This window comes from Fusarium flagelliforme (assembly GCF_020744385.1).
Source record: "Fusarium flagelliforme strain FIESC 12 MPI-CAGE-AA-0113 chromosome Unknown B0J16scaffold_5, whole genome shotgun sequence".
NCBI classification, from domain to species: Eukaryota; Fungi; Ascomycota; class Sordariomycetes; order Hypocreales; family Nectriaceae; genus Fusarium; species Fusarium flagelliforme.
The window spans coordinates 1,404,205-1,417,215 of NW_025763507.1; the positions used below are offsets into that span (position 1 = coordinate 1,404,205).

The 13,011-nt window shown below is 48.2% G+C and overlaps 2 protein-coding genes across 2 annotated transcripts; both read left to right on the forward strand.

The window, feature by feature from the left end:
- Window positions 1–2,528: 2,528 nt before the first annotated feature.
- On the forward strand, window positions 2,529–3,219 carry B0J16DRAFT_152663 (uncharacterized protein). The gene has a single exon (XM_046122078.1). It carries the CDS (start codon window positions 2,619–2,621, stop codon window positions 2,964–2,966), a length of 348 nt encoding a protein of 115 aa, XP_045981180.1. The 5' UTR covers window positions 2,529–2,618; the 3' UTR covers window positions 2,967–3,219.
- A 5,989-nt stretch (window positions 3,220–9,208) lies between these two features.
- Window positions 9,209–12,378, forward strand: B0J16DRAFT_385822 (uncharacterized protein; the record flags this gene model as incomplete). Its single annotated transcript, XM_046131527.1, has 3 exons — window positions 9,209–9,643; window positions 9,717–11,938; window positions 11,991–12,378. The coding sequence occupies 3 exons, from the start codon at window positions 9,209–9,211 to the stop codon at window positions 12,376–12,378; spliced, it is 3,045 nt and encodes a 1,014-aa protein (XP_045981181.1).
- Between the last annotated feature and the right edge of the window lie 633 nt (window positions 12,379–13,011).

Consider the following 13,011-nt stretch of genomic DNA (forward strand, 5'->3'; position numbering starts at 1 on the left):
AAAGCGAGTCATACCGTAACGAGTCCATAGCATTGTGTGTTCGATCAGACAAACTGCACAATCATACTGGGGTTTAAGAGAAGCTTGGCCAATATCGTTCTGGTTATAGTAATGGAACACCTTCTCTTTTTTCTTTTGCCGAGATAACCAGTGCAGCAGAGTTTGATACTGTTCTCACAGGTGAAGAAAGCAATAGAGCATATGGCTAACGAGGAATGGGTTGACGTTGTATCATTCAGCGCCGATATCCTATCAGGATGGTCTCAAACGAGGAAGTGGACCGGGAACTTTGGGATACTGTAGCTATCGGGCACTGGAGTCAGCATTGCCATTTGAGGTTGATCTGGATGTTAATGGTTGCAGATAAATGTAGGTAAGCGGCCAATACGAGGAGAACCTTTGGTTTTGTGAGCGATATGCAAGCAAGACATGTCACGCATCAAAACGACAAGAGAGAACATGATACATGAAAGAGAAGTTTACACTAAAAAGGAGAAATGAGGCTTTGAGTATACCTGGGTACTCATTCCGCATGGTGGAGTGGGAACGATGAGGGAAGACAACAAGTTGAATGGGTGATGCATCATGAATGAAACGATTGATTACGCAAATATGAGAAATATTTCTCACCTAGGTAGAGCCCTGTACATAAGCCAGTGGCGGAGTGGAGGGAACTATTGCACAAGCAGTTGAATGTTCATGATATTGGCATGAGATTGTGGATGGAGGCAGGAAGGCAAGTGCTTGCTAAGACAAGTGCAGTAAAGGCGCAGGCCAGGTACCTACACGTCAGCTCGCAATACATGGGTTTAGTAGGTACTACTTACTTGCTTGTGTTTATCTGTGCGCAGGCACTCGGCAGGCAAGACTGACCGGCTGGTCCATGGGGTAGGTAGGCAATGTTGACTCTTTCCTGGCTGCATCTGGATTGATCAGGTTTTTGAGAATATTGACAAGGAAGGAAGGTACCGTGTCGTCCAGCGGAGTGCAGCGCGGGTACAGCAGTACTATAGTATGGGCAGGTAGGTACTAGGTAGGTAGGCACAACACAACGCAACACGGCAGGAGCAAAAGACGATAATAGTTGGCCTCAAAGAGTTTTGGTAGGTAGTTGCAACCAGCCGCCGGCAGCTTTTCATAAGACAAGGCCAAGGCAGGTAAGTAGGAAGGTACCTGGGTAAGCGAAAGGCATGGTTGGCATATATCGAATAGTGTTGGGTTTGGATATCAACAATGTACTAACTACCTACCTAGGTAGATACCTAATATTAGCAAGTAGGTGGTAGGGACTATATGTTGCGAGGAAAGTCTGTGTTTCGAAGGCCTCGTTAGAAAGAGGATCCTTGAACTCAATATATGCAGCTGAATCAATTAGGCACTCAGATACGCTCGTCTTGTTCGAGAGTCGCACAAGTTGATGCATGTGGCCTAAACCAACCAATGACCTGGTATGAGGTTTCGGTCCATGTATACGTTGCATCTCTCAGCTACCTATACATATCTCGATGTATATAGAAGCCTGCTTCCGGAGCATACTATGTATGGCATCCCGCAGCTCATATCTCACATCACGTAGCATCACATTCTATCACATCACATCAGCTCCTCGAATCTGACCTGGTCTGAATGGCCTCACTTTATGGCTCGCTTTCCAAATAGAGGAACGGCAGGCAGTAGCTAAGGGGTAGCACGTACCTGGAAGCTGATGCCATGGTTTTGTTTTATCTTGGTTTTATCTTGGTTGAAGCTGGTAGGCAGAAGATGCAAGAAAACTCAGTGAAGTGGATGGCCTGGCTTTGTTAGATCTGGACCCTCAAAACCAGATGCAGCCAGCCGTCTACAGCTACAGAGATGACACCACCACCGCACCGCCGCTTTCATCAACACCATCAATTTTAAGCTCCCAGTCCCGAGAGGAAGGGTGAGGCTTGAATTAGCTCGGATTGTGAGCAAATGCATGTTTGACCTGATTAGGAGCGTGGTTGTCATGCTGAGCAGTGACAGTTGATAGAAATGTTTTGGTTTTATTGTTAACATCCATGGATGTCTTTACTTACAGGTACACTGAGGCCAACTATCCTGACAAGTAGACTGCGTAGCATTATGCACCATATCAGTGAATAGTGGTGTTGGCGTTGTTGCCATCGCTGCAGTGAATTTTCATGATTATGAGGGAGGGCTTTTTGGACCTTGGGTTCGATTCTGAATGTCAATCTTGTGTTCCATGATCAAATCACCGATTGAATTGGCCATAGGTACACAGCGTACCTAGGTAGGTATGGATGGAGGGATGTGTCAATTTGCACTGTACTGTAATTACTGGCCTGCCTATTCCATGGAGTTAACCAAGCCTGGAACCAGCTTGGAAGGGCCCTCAAAAACCAGCACTAGGGTCGTGACGGAGCGGCTCTTTGAGCCTTGGCTAACAGTACAGTAGCGACTCGTGCTTGACGAGTAAGGGACCTGTTTAGAGGGGCAACCCTACCTACCTAAATTTCCATAGGTACCTAGGTAACTTTTAGCCTGATGGGGTTACACATCAGTCAGTCAGTCGGTCTGTCATTCCCCATGGACGATGGACTTTTTTTTTTCTTGATCTTTGTCCGTGATTTTAAGACATGGGGACAGCTGACGCGGACTATGAAATTGGAGCTGCATGCCTGATTCCGCATTCCCTCTTATGGTTTCCCTGTCTGTTACTGTGGTGTAGATACCTAGATAGATATCAGCTCATTATCGCACCAGTAAAGGCCATGTCCGCTTTGGCGGCGGCGGCACCGGTAGTGGTGGTGGCAGTAGTAGCGAATAGTGTCAGTGGTGTTGATAGTGATATATACATGGTAATGATTACCATGACTGGACCCCGTAGAGAGGATTGTACAGTATCAACATGGTTGTTGGATGACAGGCACAGACTCTCTCTCAAGCCTCTCATAACAACTTCTGAGACAAAGGGTCTTGTATAGTCCACGTCTCACAAACAGACTGCTCTCGTGGCTCCCATGTTCGGTCGAAACGAAACTGACCTGTCAATGACCCTAAACAATCGATGCTAGGGCGCCAGCCAAAGGCCAGGGTTTACATGAATCAATCAATCGGACAAGCTCAAGCGATGCATGTCGTAACTTATACAGCGATGCAGAGCCCAGAGGTGTGTTTCAATGACTGATTTGATCTATAGTATGTGAAAGCAAGCGGTGAAGTGTAAAATATCAATTTCCTCCTTCATGGCAAAGCGACTAAGAGGTGTCGGTAGTAAGTAATAATAAAACCTTCATTGGTTACTCGGTAGAACAGCAACAGCAACAAATTTCCCATTCAGTACGTACTGTATACTGTACTTCATAGGTGTTACCCTTTACTTGACCGGGAGCGTTCTAGCGGAAGTCGAATGGAGAATAGCTTGATGTAGGCATTTGCAGAACAAGGGGGAACCTTTCATTTGGGAGTGAAGATCAAAGGTACGTCTCCATTATGGCGCGGACCGTGAACCGAACCTAAGGGAATAAACAATAGAGCGTTCAAGCACTCTTGGTCTCGGTAGGTATTCAGTCCCAGTTACCGAGGTACCTAGGGACCTACCTTAGTACCTAATCAATGAACCATTTACTTGTACTGTAAACAGGCAACAATATTATCATTTGCTTGTGAATACTGTACAATGCATACACCGTGAAAAACAGACTTATAGTGACGCATTACGACAACACAGCTCGTCGGCAGTTGCAAGAAAGAGAGGGTCAAGCTAAAAGGCCTCAAAACAACAATAGCAATCTCTGTGGAGTCTGGTCTGAGCAAAGACCACAGTGGAGGAGATTAATACGTAGGTAGATACTAGGTAGGTGAATTCCTTCTCAGTGTATCAATACTGATTAAGAGACGGTGGAGAGCAGAACGAGATGGATGACCCTTGCAGGCAAAGCAAGGGAAGGAGAAGAAAAAAAAAAGAAACCCTACTCAGCAGAACTTGGGTAGTCAATCAATTCATTTGTTAGCCGTCTCTGTCTGTATCTGTCTCTTGTCATTTTTCCAGAATCGGACGGCGCATCGCCAATCTTAGCTTGGGGGGACGCTTGCACACCGGGGGAAAGGGAGGGTAGGGGACTGCCTCACCTTACACTTCACCTTGTCAGTGGAATCGATATCTGACAGCAGGTACATAGAAGTGTATGGAGATGTGCGTAGTTTAGAAAGTACCGACTGTAAAGTGGGTGACGGATTGGGATGGATCAAAGCTGACACCCTCACTCTCACTCACTCACTCACTCACACACTGCTAGGTACAGCTGCAGCCAACACGCACACACCCATGGGATCGCTGGAGAGAGAAGATATGTAGGGAGGGAGAGGAAACTAACAAGCATTTGTTATACCCAGATACAGTACGGGTATCAGTACTAAGTTACATGCTAGGTAGCTATACGTAATAGTCTAAGCATATTTATTCCCATTGACTGTAATATCTAGACAAACAGGCAGGCATTTGGAGTCTGTTATGGTAATAATATGCTTTGGTAAAAGAACTTGAACTTTTCTTACACCGCAAAATACTAAAGTACTAACTATACCATCGTATCGTATCGCGTCGCACCCTCGAGTGCATCCAAGTGCCGTACCGCGCCTTGGCCTTCATGTAGCTAAAAGAGATCCTGGGTGCAGTGCAACGAATAGTCGACGGCCGAAGGTATCGCAACTCCCATTCGCCAATTGCTCTCTCAGTTGTCTCTTCTCTCCTAGGGACCTGCGTCAACACGCATAGCTACATGCAGCAAACTACTGTAGCTTGCGCGAAAAAGGTCAAGATCAATGTCCAATATGCAGGCTACTGTAAGGTTTTGTGACACAGCACGCAGCCAAGCGAGCTGGCCGGTGAAAGAGTCTTTGATTTTCTTTCTTTTCTCCCTTCCCTTCCCTTCCCTTACATCGATCGCTACCCCGGCTTTCTGCTACAGTACAGTACCCAACAACGGTTCTTGTCTCGGAAATAAGAACCTGTCTAGTCACACGGATAGGTAAACAGCCATGATCTACCTTGTTCCGTCGCTGGCCGAGAAACGTCCTCCTGACTCGCTTGGCCTCCCATCTGACTTGACTCGGATGACGACGGCCGATTAGAGAGGCTGCATGTGCATGTGCAGGCCCTGGAAACAAAAACACCGTTGCCTCTAGAGAGTAAATACCTTACGTCAGAAGCTCAGATCTGCTTTGACAAGGTGATGGATGGATCTAGCTACCGGGATCGAGGATAGATGTGGATGGATGAGCACGGGGCCAGTATCAAAGTACAGCACAGTACTTGCATAGGTAGGTACCTATCTCAGTAGTATCTACGTACATACAGATCATTCTATAGAACAATGCATGGACTACATGGTATACATTGATTATACCAAAAACTAAACCCTCAAGTTTATATATATCATGTTAGCAATATTCATGATATATTGCCAGGATCACCACCACGCCAAGACAAACATCTTGACACCTCAAGCGCTGCATGTACTTTAGTAGTCTACCACCTACACACTACCTACTATGTACAGTACGTGATCGCCAGTTGACTTGTGGGGTGGGATGTCTCCAACAGCCTCTTATTCGGATGCAAAGCAATCGTGAAAAGAGCACAGCAACTTCCAGTATAGTACAGCAGTATGGATGGACGGATGTCACGTCTTTGTGCAACCAACACAGCGAGCTAAGGCACGGAACATGGAACTCATGGCCCTCACTTACATCATCACTGTCTTCTATCACCGTAGTCACCGGGGCCACTTACTCAAAGGTCAAAGCTGTTTGTCCATGATTGATGGGTAGGAGGATGTGGATGTTGGTACAAAACAAGAGACATGCAACTACACACCGCTCAGTACAATGCCTGTCTTTGGAAGCAAACCAACAAAATAAGTCCCATATTGAATTTTATCCATTCGGTTTCCTGGGCCTGTCTACTAGGTAGGCATATACAGCACTCTCTAGTACACAGCTCTCATGCATCAATCCACGTATGATTTACAATACCTTGATCCATGACACAACAGCGCACAAAGCCGTCTACTACTGTAATTACCCTACCGCACCGAACCCGAACCCGTACCCGTACCGCAGCGAAGCACAGGGACAGGACACGAGCCAATGGAACCTATTCAAGCCGCTATGCGCCCTTCGGTCCGGTCAGTGTAACGGATAGGGAATCTTTAACATGACGAAGGCGCCGACAATCGATATATTGATCGATAATGGACAATGGTACAGTACAGAACAGTACGTAACTTATCTAGTTTAGCCAAGTAGGTAGTCTCGATTAGGACATCTTCAGAGCTGAGGTGGTGCGCTATCACGATACGAACCGGACCAATAGGGGTACTGAAATTGATGATGAGTGAATATGATGATCCAATACAGTACTCTCTATCCTAATTCTATTGCATCTGCAATTAACCCGGGACCTGGACGTTGGTCAAACCGTCCCCGATCTCACCTGAAGCGGAACCATGCTAGGCAAGGTGTTGACTGCACATTGCAATATATCAAGGTTGTATTAGGACCCGTTTCCTTAAAAAGAACAAAACCATATTCATACATCCCCTTAACTTAGTCACCTGTATGATGTAAACGCTAATGGTATTTTACACGCAATACATATCCTCAAAACGCATGTTGATGTTCTAAGAAAAGCCGAGTTTATGATTTGACCCACGTGAAAACGACTCAAGTGGTGCTGGACATCAATAATTCAGTGCTGTTAGTGACGGGATAATTATAGATAGATGGATCTGAATTGCTAACTTAGCTAACTAAACGCCCGAGTCGCGTCGTAATAACGCAGTCTTTCTCACTCGTACATTCGTTTTGATACCGCGGCACCAGCGTTTTAAGCTGTCTGTCAGTCCAGGTCAGGTCAGCTTTGTCAACGTCCATGCGCCTCTGCGGATCATTCATCGTCTTTAATACCATTCCATCGTGATTCACGTTCTTGGCACAGAACCCAACCCGAACAAAAGACAAGCATTCTCAAATTCCCAGACCCATCGAACCTCGAAAGCGGATCCAGCGAAGAAGAGAAGAAGGACTCGAGAATGTTACTGGATGTCTCGCAACTCCAGAGAACCGCCGGGCCCCTCCCCAGAAAGAAAAGAAACAGGGGACCCTCCATCTGCTCAAGGCTCAAGCCTCTCTGTCCCCACCAGAAGAAGCGGTCCACCTTATCCTAGCTGTTTCTGGGTAGTTGATGCCCAGAAGACGTGCGTGCGTGTGTGGGAGAGGTGTGTCCTGGACAAGAGGCGTGTGGTCCAGAAAATGCGTCCCACCTCTAGGAGAACGCCGGGAGGCTCAGAGGGCCTAGAAGAGAGGCGCTGCTTGTGGTTAAGCAAGAACCTTCCAAGAAACATAGGCATGAGACGATGAATAAGATCTTGAAGAATAGAAAGAGGGACTCGGGAGGCCTACTGGGGCAATATTGTAGTCATCGGAACGAAAGACTGGTTGCTTCTTCTACGGTACATCGGAATTCCAGGTCCAGAATAGCAACAGCTGACTGAGTGAGTAAGTGACCTATCGATCGGACTACCAAGCACCAACGATCTAGCAACGATCCAGCAACGCCCAAGCAATCCAATCTCAAAAACAATATTAGACAAAACTACTGCGATATAACTATATCCGTCCCAGTAACCATTCAAGCGAGACTACTGTCAACATAGTTGTAGTCAAGTTAACTTGAATTGTCAAAGTAAACACGCTGTCAGATTCGATATAAACCGAAAGAAGACTGCGAGACCACGGATACACAACAACCTATTAGTCCCCAAACTCGTATTGGGGGACCCTTGAACCCTTTGAACAACGGGAGCAGACGTATTCATTCAGTGTTGGCACTTGAAAAGGAAGAAGTGCTCGAAAGAGGTATGTGACCGGGTTTTTATTGTCTTTTCTTTTTTCTTCCTCCTCGTCGTCGTCCTCCGCCTGCACCGAAGAACATCTCAACACAGTCATCTCTTCATTCAACCCGTCGTTCTTCCATTCATTCATACATTCAAATTGATGAACAAGCCAAGAAGACGTCGATGGGACCAGGTCAGTCCTCGGGGTGGCTTTCGCCACCAACCCAAGTCAGCTGCCCCACCAAAGGCCCCAAATACTGTTCCTCGCCCGCCAGGCAAAGGCCTGGATACGCAACTGGCACTGGCATAGGCACCTGCTCTTCACTCCACCATCAAGCCCATGTGGTTTTCGCCTCTTGGTTGTTGGTGTAATGTTGGGTAAAGATGGCCGTTACGCTGAGGGAGAGGGAGCTGAACTGGACTGGGTTCAGTCGAGCTGGAGGGGCAATGAATGACAATGGATAGTACAGAGGTCGTTGAAGTAGACCCTTCTTTACCGTCTATGCTGAGTTGATGGTGTTGTCTGTGTGAGCTGTACCTGCCCAGCAGTGCTTACCTTTCTTTGTAGGAGGTTTCATTTCATTGGCCTCCACTGAGTTAGGTTGCTGTTCGTTCAGCGGGCAGTCAGGTCAATGTTTTAAGGTGCTGTTAGTTGCGTCTTCACACCCTGTCCGGCGGGAAACTGGGGACAGTTGCTTGCCCTTCTTGTCCTGGTCTTGCCTGGCCTTGGATTGGCGCTGCGAGCGATGCGGTGCCCCCAAAGACCATTCGGATCGCGCTTGCCCCTAACCTGCTTAAGTGGCTACCTAGGTAGTGGGCACCTGCCCTGCTGCAGCTGGCAGCTGGCACCCGGCACCCTGCACCCGGCAGGTCGCACCTCCCCTGCACATGCACCTGCACATGCCTGCACTCTGCACTCTGCACTCCATTGCACTTGCACTTGCACCAGCAATTTAGAGAAAGAGAGACCTTGCACCTTGCAGTCGCAGTGGCACCGACCGCACCTGCACTTGCTGAGTCGGCTCAAAGCAGGACTTAGACCGCACTCGTCTTCGAACCTCGAGCGAGCGAGCGAGTCTTCGAGTCTTTTAACTCTCCAACATCAACAACTTCTGCCTCTCCCTCCATTTCCCCGCCACTCACTCGTTTTTTGGCCCCTCTGTCCCGTCAATTGCCACGGGCAGGGCCATGCTTTGTCCGCGGTGAAGACCTTTCTCTCTTCTATCCCAAGTCGTCCTCTACTCGGACTAGATAGTGCACATATGGGCTGCCGCTCTTTAACCTGACCTGACGACAATCGACGCTCACAACAATTTTAGTCCGCCATCATGGCTTCCGCCGATGACATCGCGACCACTCTCCTTCGCGGTGCTGGCCGCGATGACCTGCCTCTAGCCGATTACATCCTGCGCAAAACACAATACCTCTACGCCCTCATCCTACTTATAGCATTCATATCCGGTGCTGCTTGGTACAGCGTTGTCAACTCCAAGAAGCAAGAAGATCAAGTCCATTCCACAATTAAGGGTCCCGGAGGCAAGCCATTACCTATCACCAAGAGGAAGAGCTCTCGCGCCGACGGTGATCGTAAGATTGGGCCTGGCTTTGGCCGCACCGCCAAAAATGTTTTCCGTTACCTCGCCTTTGTTGTCTTCCTGACCTACGTGTGCAATGCTGGATTCATGTTTTACCATGCTTTCTGGTTCGAAGACCCTTACAGTTGGTCCAAGGAGGGACTTCCATGGGCTGGTGAATGGAGCGTTGTACGTGAACCACGAGATCCTCGAAACATCGCTAGACTATTGCTGTAACTCGAACTGACCACTTTTCACTTAGGTCCACGTTACCGGCGCCCTCTTCTTCTACCTCTACATCCTTATTTCTCTTTTCGACTGGCGCAAAGGTCCGAATATCGTTCATTTCGTTGTCTGGATCTTGGGCTTCACTGGCGAAATCGTCATATGCTCAACAACCGCAGTTGCTGCTGTTGATTGCCACTTTTTCCGGTCCGTTAAAAACAACGGTTCAAGAAAAGATGGAAATTGCGTGGATTATTGGACCAAGCTCGACCTTGTGTTCTATTTCATCCGAATCCTTCATCTTCTCGCCCTGATCGGAGTTTTTAGTTTGGCATGGATTCGCAAAGCTCGCGGTTCCGATGATAACAAGATTGAAGAAGCCCACCCGGCCGAATCAACACCGCTGCTCAACGGGCATCGCTGGTCGTACGATACCAATGGACAACTGGCTAACGGCCAGATTCCTAACGGCCGAGAACCCAACGGCCGAGAGACTAATGGTCGTCGTGGGCGCGGCAGAACCATCTCGAATGCACACAAGACGCCAAGTTTCCCTAAAAAGGAAGAGCCTGCTGCCTTCTATCGACCCGAGAAGCTGCCACACAAGACATGGTGGGAGTATTTTAAGGGGTACTCTCTGTTCTTTCCGTACCTGTGGCCTAAAGACTCTGTCAAGCTTCAGATCAATGTTCTAATTTGCTTCATCTTGGTCATGCTGCAGCGCCTGGTTAATGTGGCTGTTCCAATGGCCGTAAAGCGGGTAGTCAACGATCTCGAAGATGTGATCAAGCTAGTTCAGAGTGGCGAACGTCTTTCAATGGACAATTTCCCACTGAAAGATTTCATGATTCTTGGGCTCTTATGGATCCTGCAAGGTCAATCAGGACTTTTGGGCTCTCTCAGATCAATTCTCTGGATTCCCGTCTCACAATATTCTTATCGCGGACTAACGACAGCCGCTTTTAACCACGTCCACTCGCTTAGCCTCGATTTCCATCTCTCAAAGCGTACCGGCGAAGTCTTGTCCGCACTCAACAAGGGCTCATCGATCAATCAGTTCCTCGAACAAGTCACCTTTCAGGTCTTTCCTATGCTATTTGATCTTTTTCTCGCCATTTCAGTATTCTACTATGAGTATGGTCCGCTGTATGCCGAGATCAATCTTGTTGATACTTGTTGGTATCTATACATGACCATCAAAATGGCATCGACTCGAGCCGATCAGCGTCGAGAGATGACAAATGCCGACCGCGAGGAAGAAGCTGTAAAAAACGACTCGATCTCTAGTTATGAAACGGTCAAATACTTTAACGCGGAAGAATTCGAGTCGCGGCGCTACCAAGGCAAGGTTGCCGTCTTTCAAGGCGCTGAAGCCAAGGTTCAGATGGGCATGATGATGATGAACATTTGCCAGACCGTGGTTTTCAACCTTGGGAGAATCATTGCAGCATTAGTCTGCGGCTGGCAGGTCGCTATGGGTCTTCGTACTACCGGCGACTGGTTTATGGTTGTCTCCTACTTAACACAGCTCCAGGGGCCTCTCAACTTCTTCGGCACCTTCTACCGAACGGTTCAGCAAGCCATGATTTCTGGCGAGAGGCTACTTGAACTCTTTAAAATTCAGCCAACGGTAGTCGACACTCCTCACGCTGTTCCGCTAGGCAAGGATTTCCAAGGTCATGTGTGCTGGAATAACGTTAGCTTCTCGTATGACCGACGAAAGCCCGCGCTACGCAACATTTCGTTTGAGTGTCTTCCTGGCACCACGACAGCTTTTGTTGGCGAATCGGGTGGTGGCAAGTCGACATTGTTTCGCCACATGTTTCGCTACTACGACTGTGATGAGGGATCGATCGAACTAGACGGTCGCAACGTCAAAGATTTGACTATCAACTCGGTCAGAGAAGCGATTGGCGTCGTCCCTCAGGACACGACTCTCTTCAACGAGACATTGATGTACAACCTGAAGTACGCGAGGCCTTCTGCTACGGATGAAGAGGTTTACGAAGCTTGCAGGGCAGCTAGCATCCACGACCGCATTCTCTCTTTTCCCGACCAATACAACACCCAGGTTGGAGAGCGAGGCCTTCGTTTGAGTGGCGGTGAAAAACAGCGGGTTGCGATCGCGCGAACAATTCTCAAAAACCCTCGCATCATTATGTTGGACGAAGCCACATCGGCGCTCGACTCACATACCGAGCAGGAGATTCAAGATAATGTGTGGAACATTGGGCAGGGCCGTACTCTACTCATAATCGCGTATGTAAACTCAACTGTTGCATGTCATTTCCTTTGCTAACCTCATCTATAGACATCGACTATCTACTATCACACATGCTGATCAGATCATTGTTCTGAATTCCGGAACGATTGTTGAGAAGGGCACCCACGAAGAGCTTTTGGCAGCTAAGGGACGATATGCTTCCATGTGGGAGAAGCAAATTCGGGCCGAGCGTGCTTTAGATGTGGCTCGTGAAGCGCAGATGAAAGCTGCGAGAGCAGTTCGCAAGGCGAAGATGGGTCTCAAAAGGAACTCTGATGTTGCTATCGATAGCTACAGCGGCCTTGGATCGCCTGGAAGCCTGTCTGGTACCGGCTCCCAAGGCCATGGGGATGACACCCACACATCTTCATCTTCATCCTCCGACACAGAATCAAGTCACAGCGGCGATCATTCGAGAGAACGTGAGCGCAAATAAGCTGCGGCTCTGCTCTCAACGCACACTGTTTCGTTACACACCCGCGGACTTCCTACAAACCTTGACGCCCGGCCAGGAAGGCCGAAATACCCAACCAACTTAATTCCTATTTACAACACTACCACGCTATCTATCATCTCTCTACTCGGTTCACGAACGGACATGACCATCGCCTGGGACGTTTTGCCAAAGGGCTCGGCATTAAAGACTGCATCAGATCGGTGTTGAGGCGTTTTGCTTCTACTGCTTAAAGAAACGGATTATGAGAATCCGACTAATAATCTCGAAGATGGCCTATATGAGGCTTACGAGTTGATGTTTTCAATCTCGACAGACAAGGCAACATGAAGGGGTTTATGGAGTCATGCATTTTACCGTTGTTATGTGCTATACATAGCACAGTAGTTGCCAGGGCAGGGAACATGGGCAGGGAACATGGGCAGGGAACATGGGCAGGCGTTACGGTTATCACGATTTACTTTTTGGAATGCGGCATGGAATATGGCTTTAGTTGAGCACTAGGGGTATGTGGGTTTCTCTTATAGCGACGACCGGTTCGGCGCTCTCGACATGGCGTATCAAGCTGCACACCTCAACCAGACGACACGACGGGCGGTAGGGGTGGGGTATTGC

What these genes read in the sequence shown, in the direction of transcription:
- B0J16DRAFT_152663 (XM_046122078.1), top strand. Translation starts at nt 2,619, where the DNA reads ATGGGGACAGCTGACGCGGACTATGAAATTGGAGCTGCATGCCTGATT.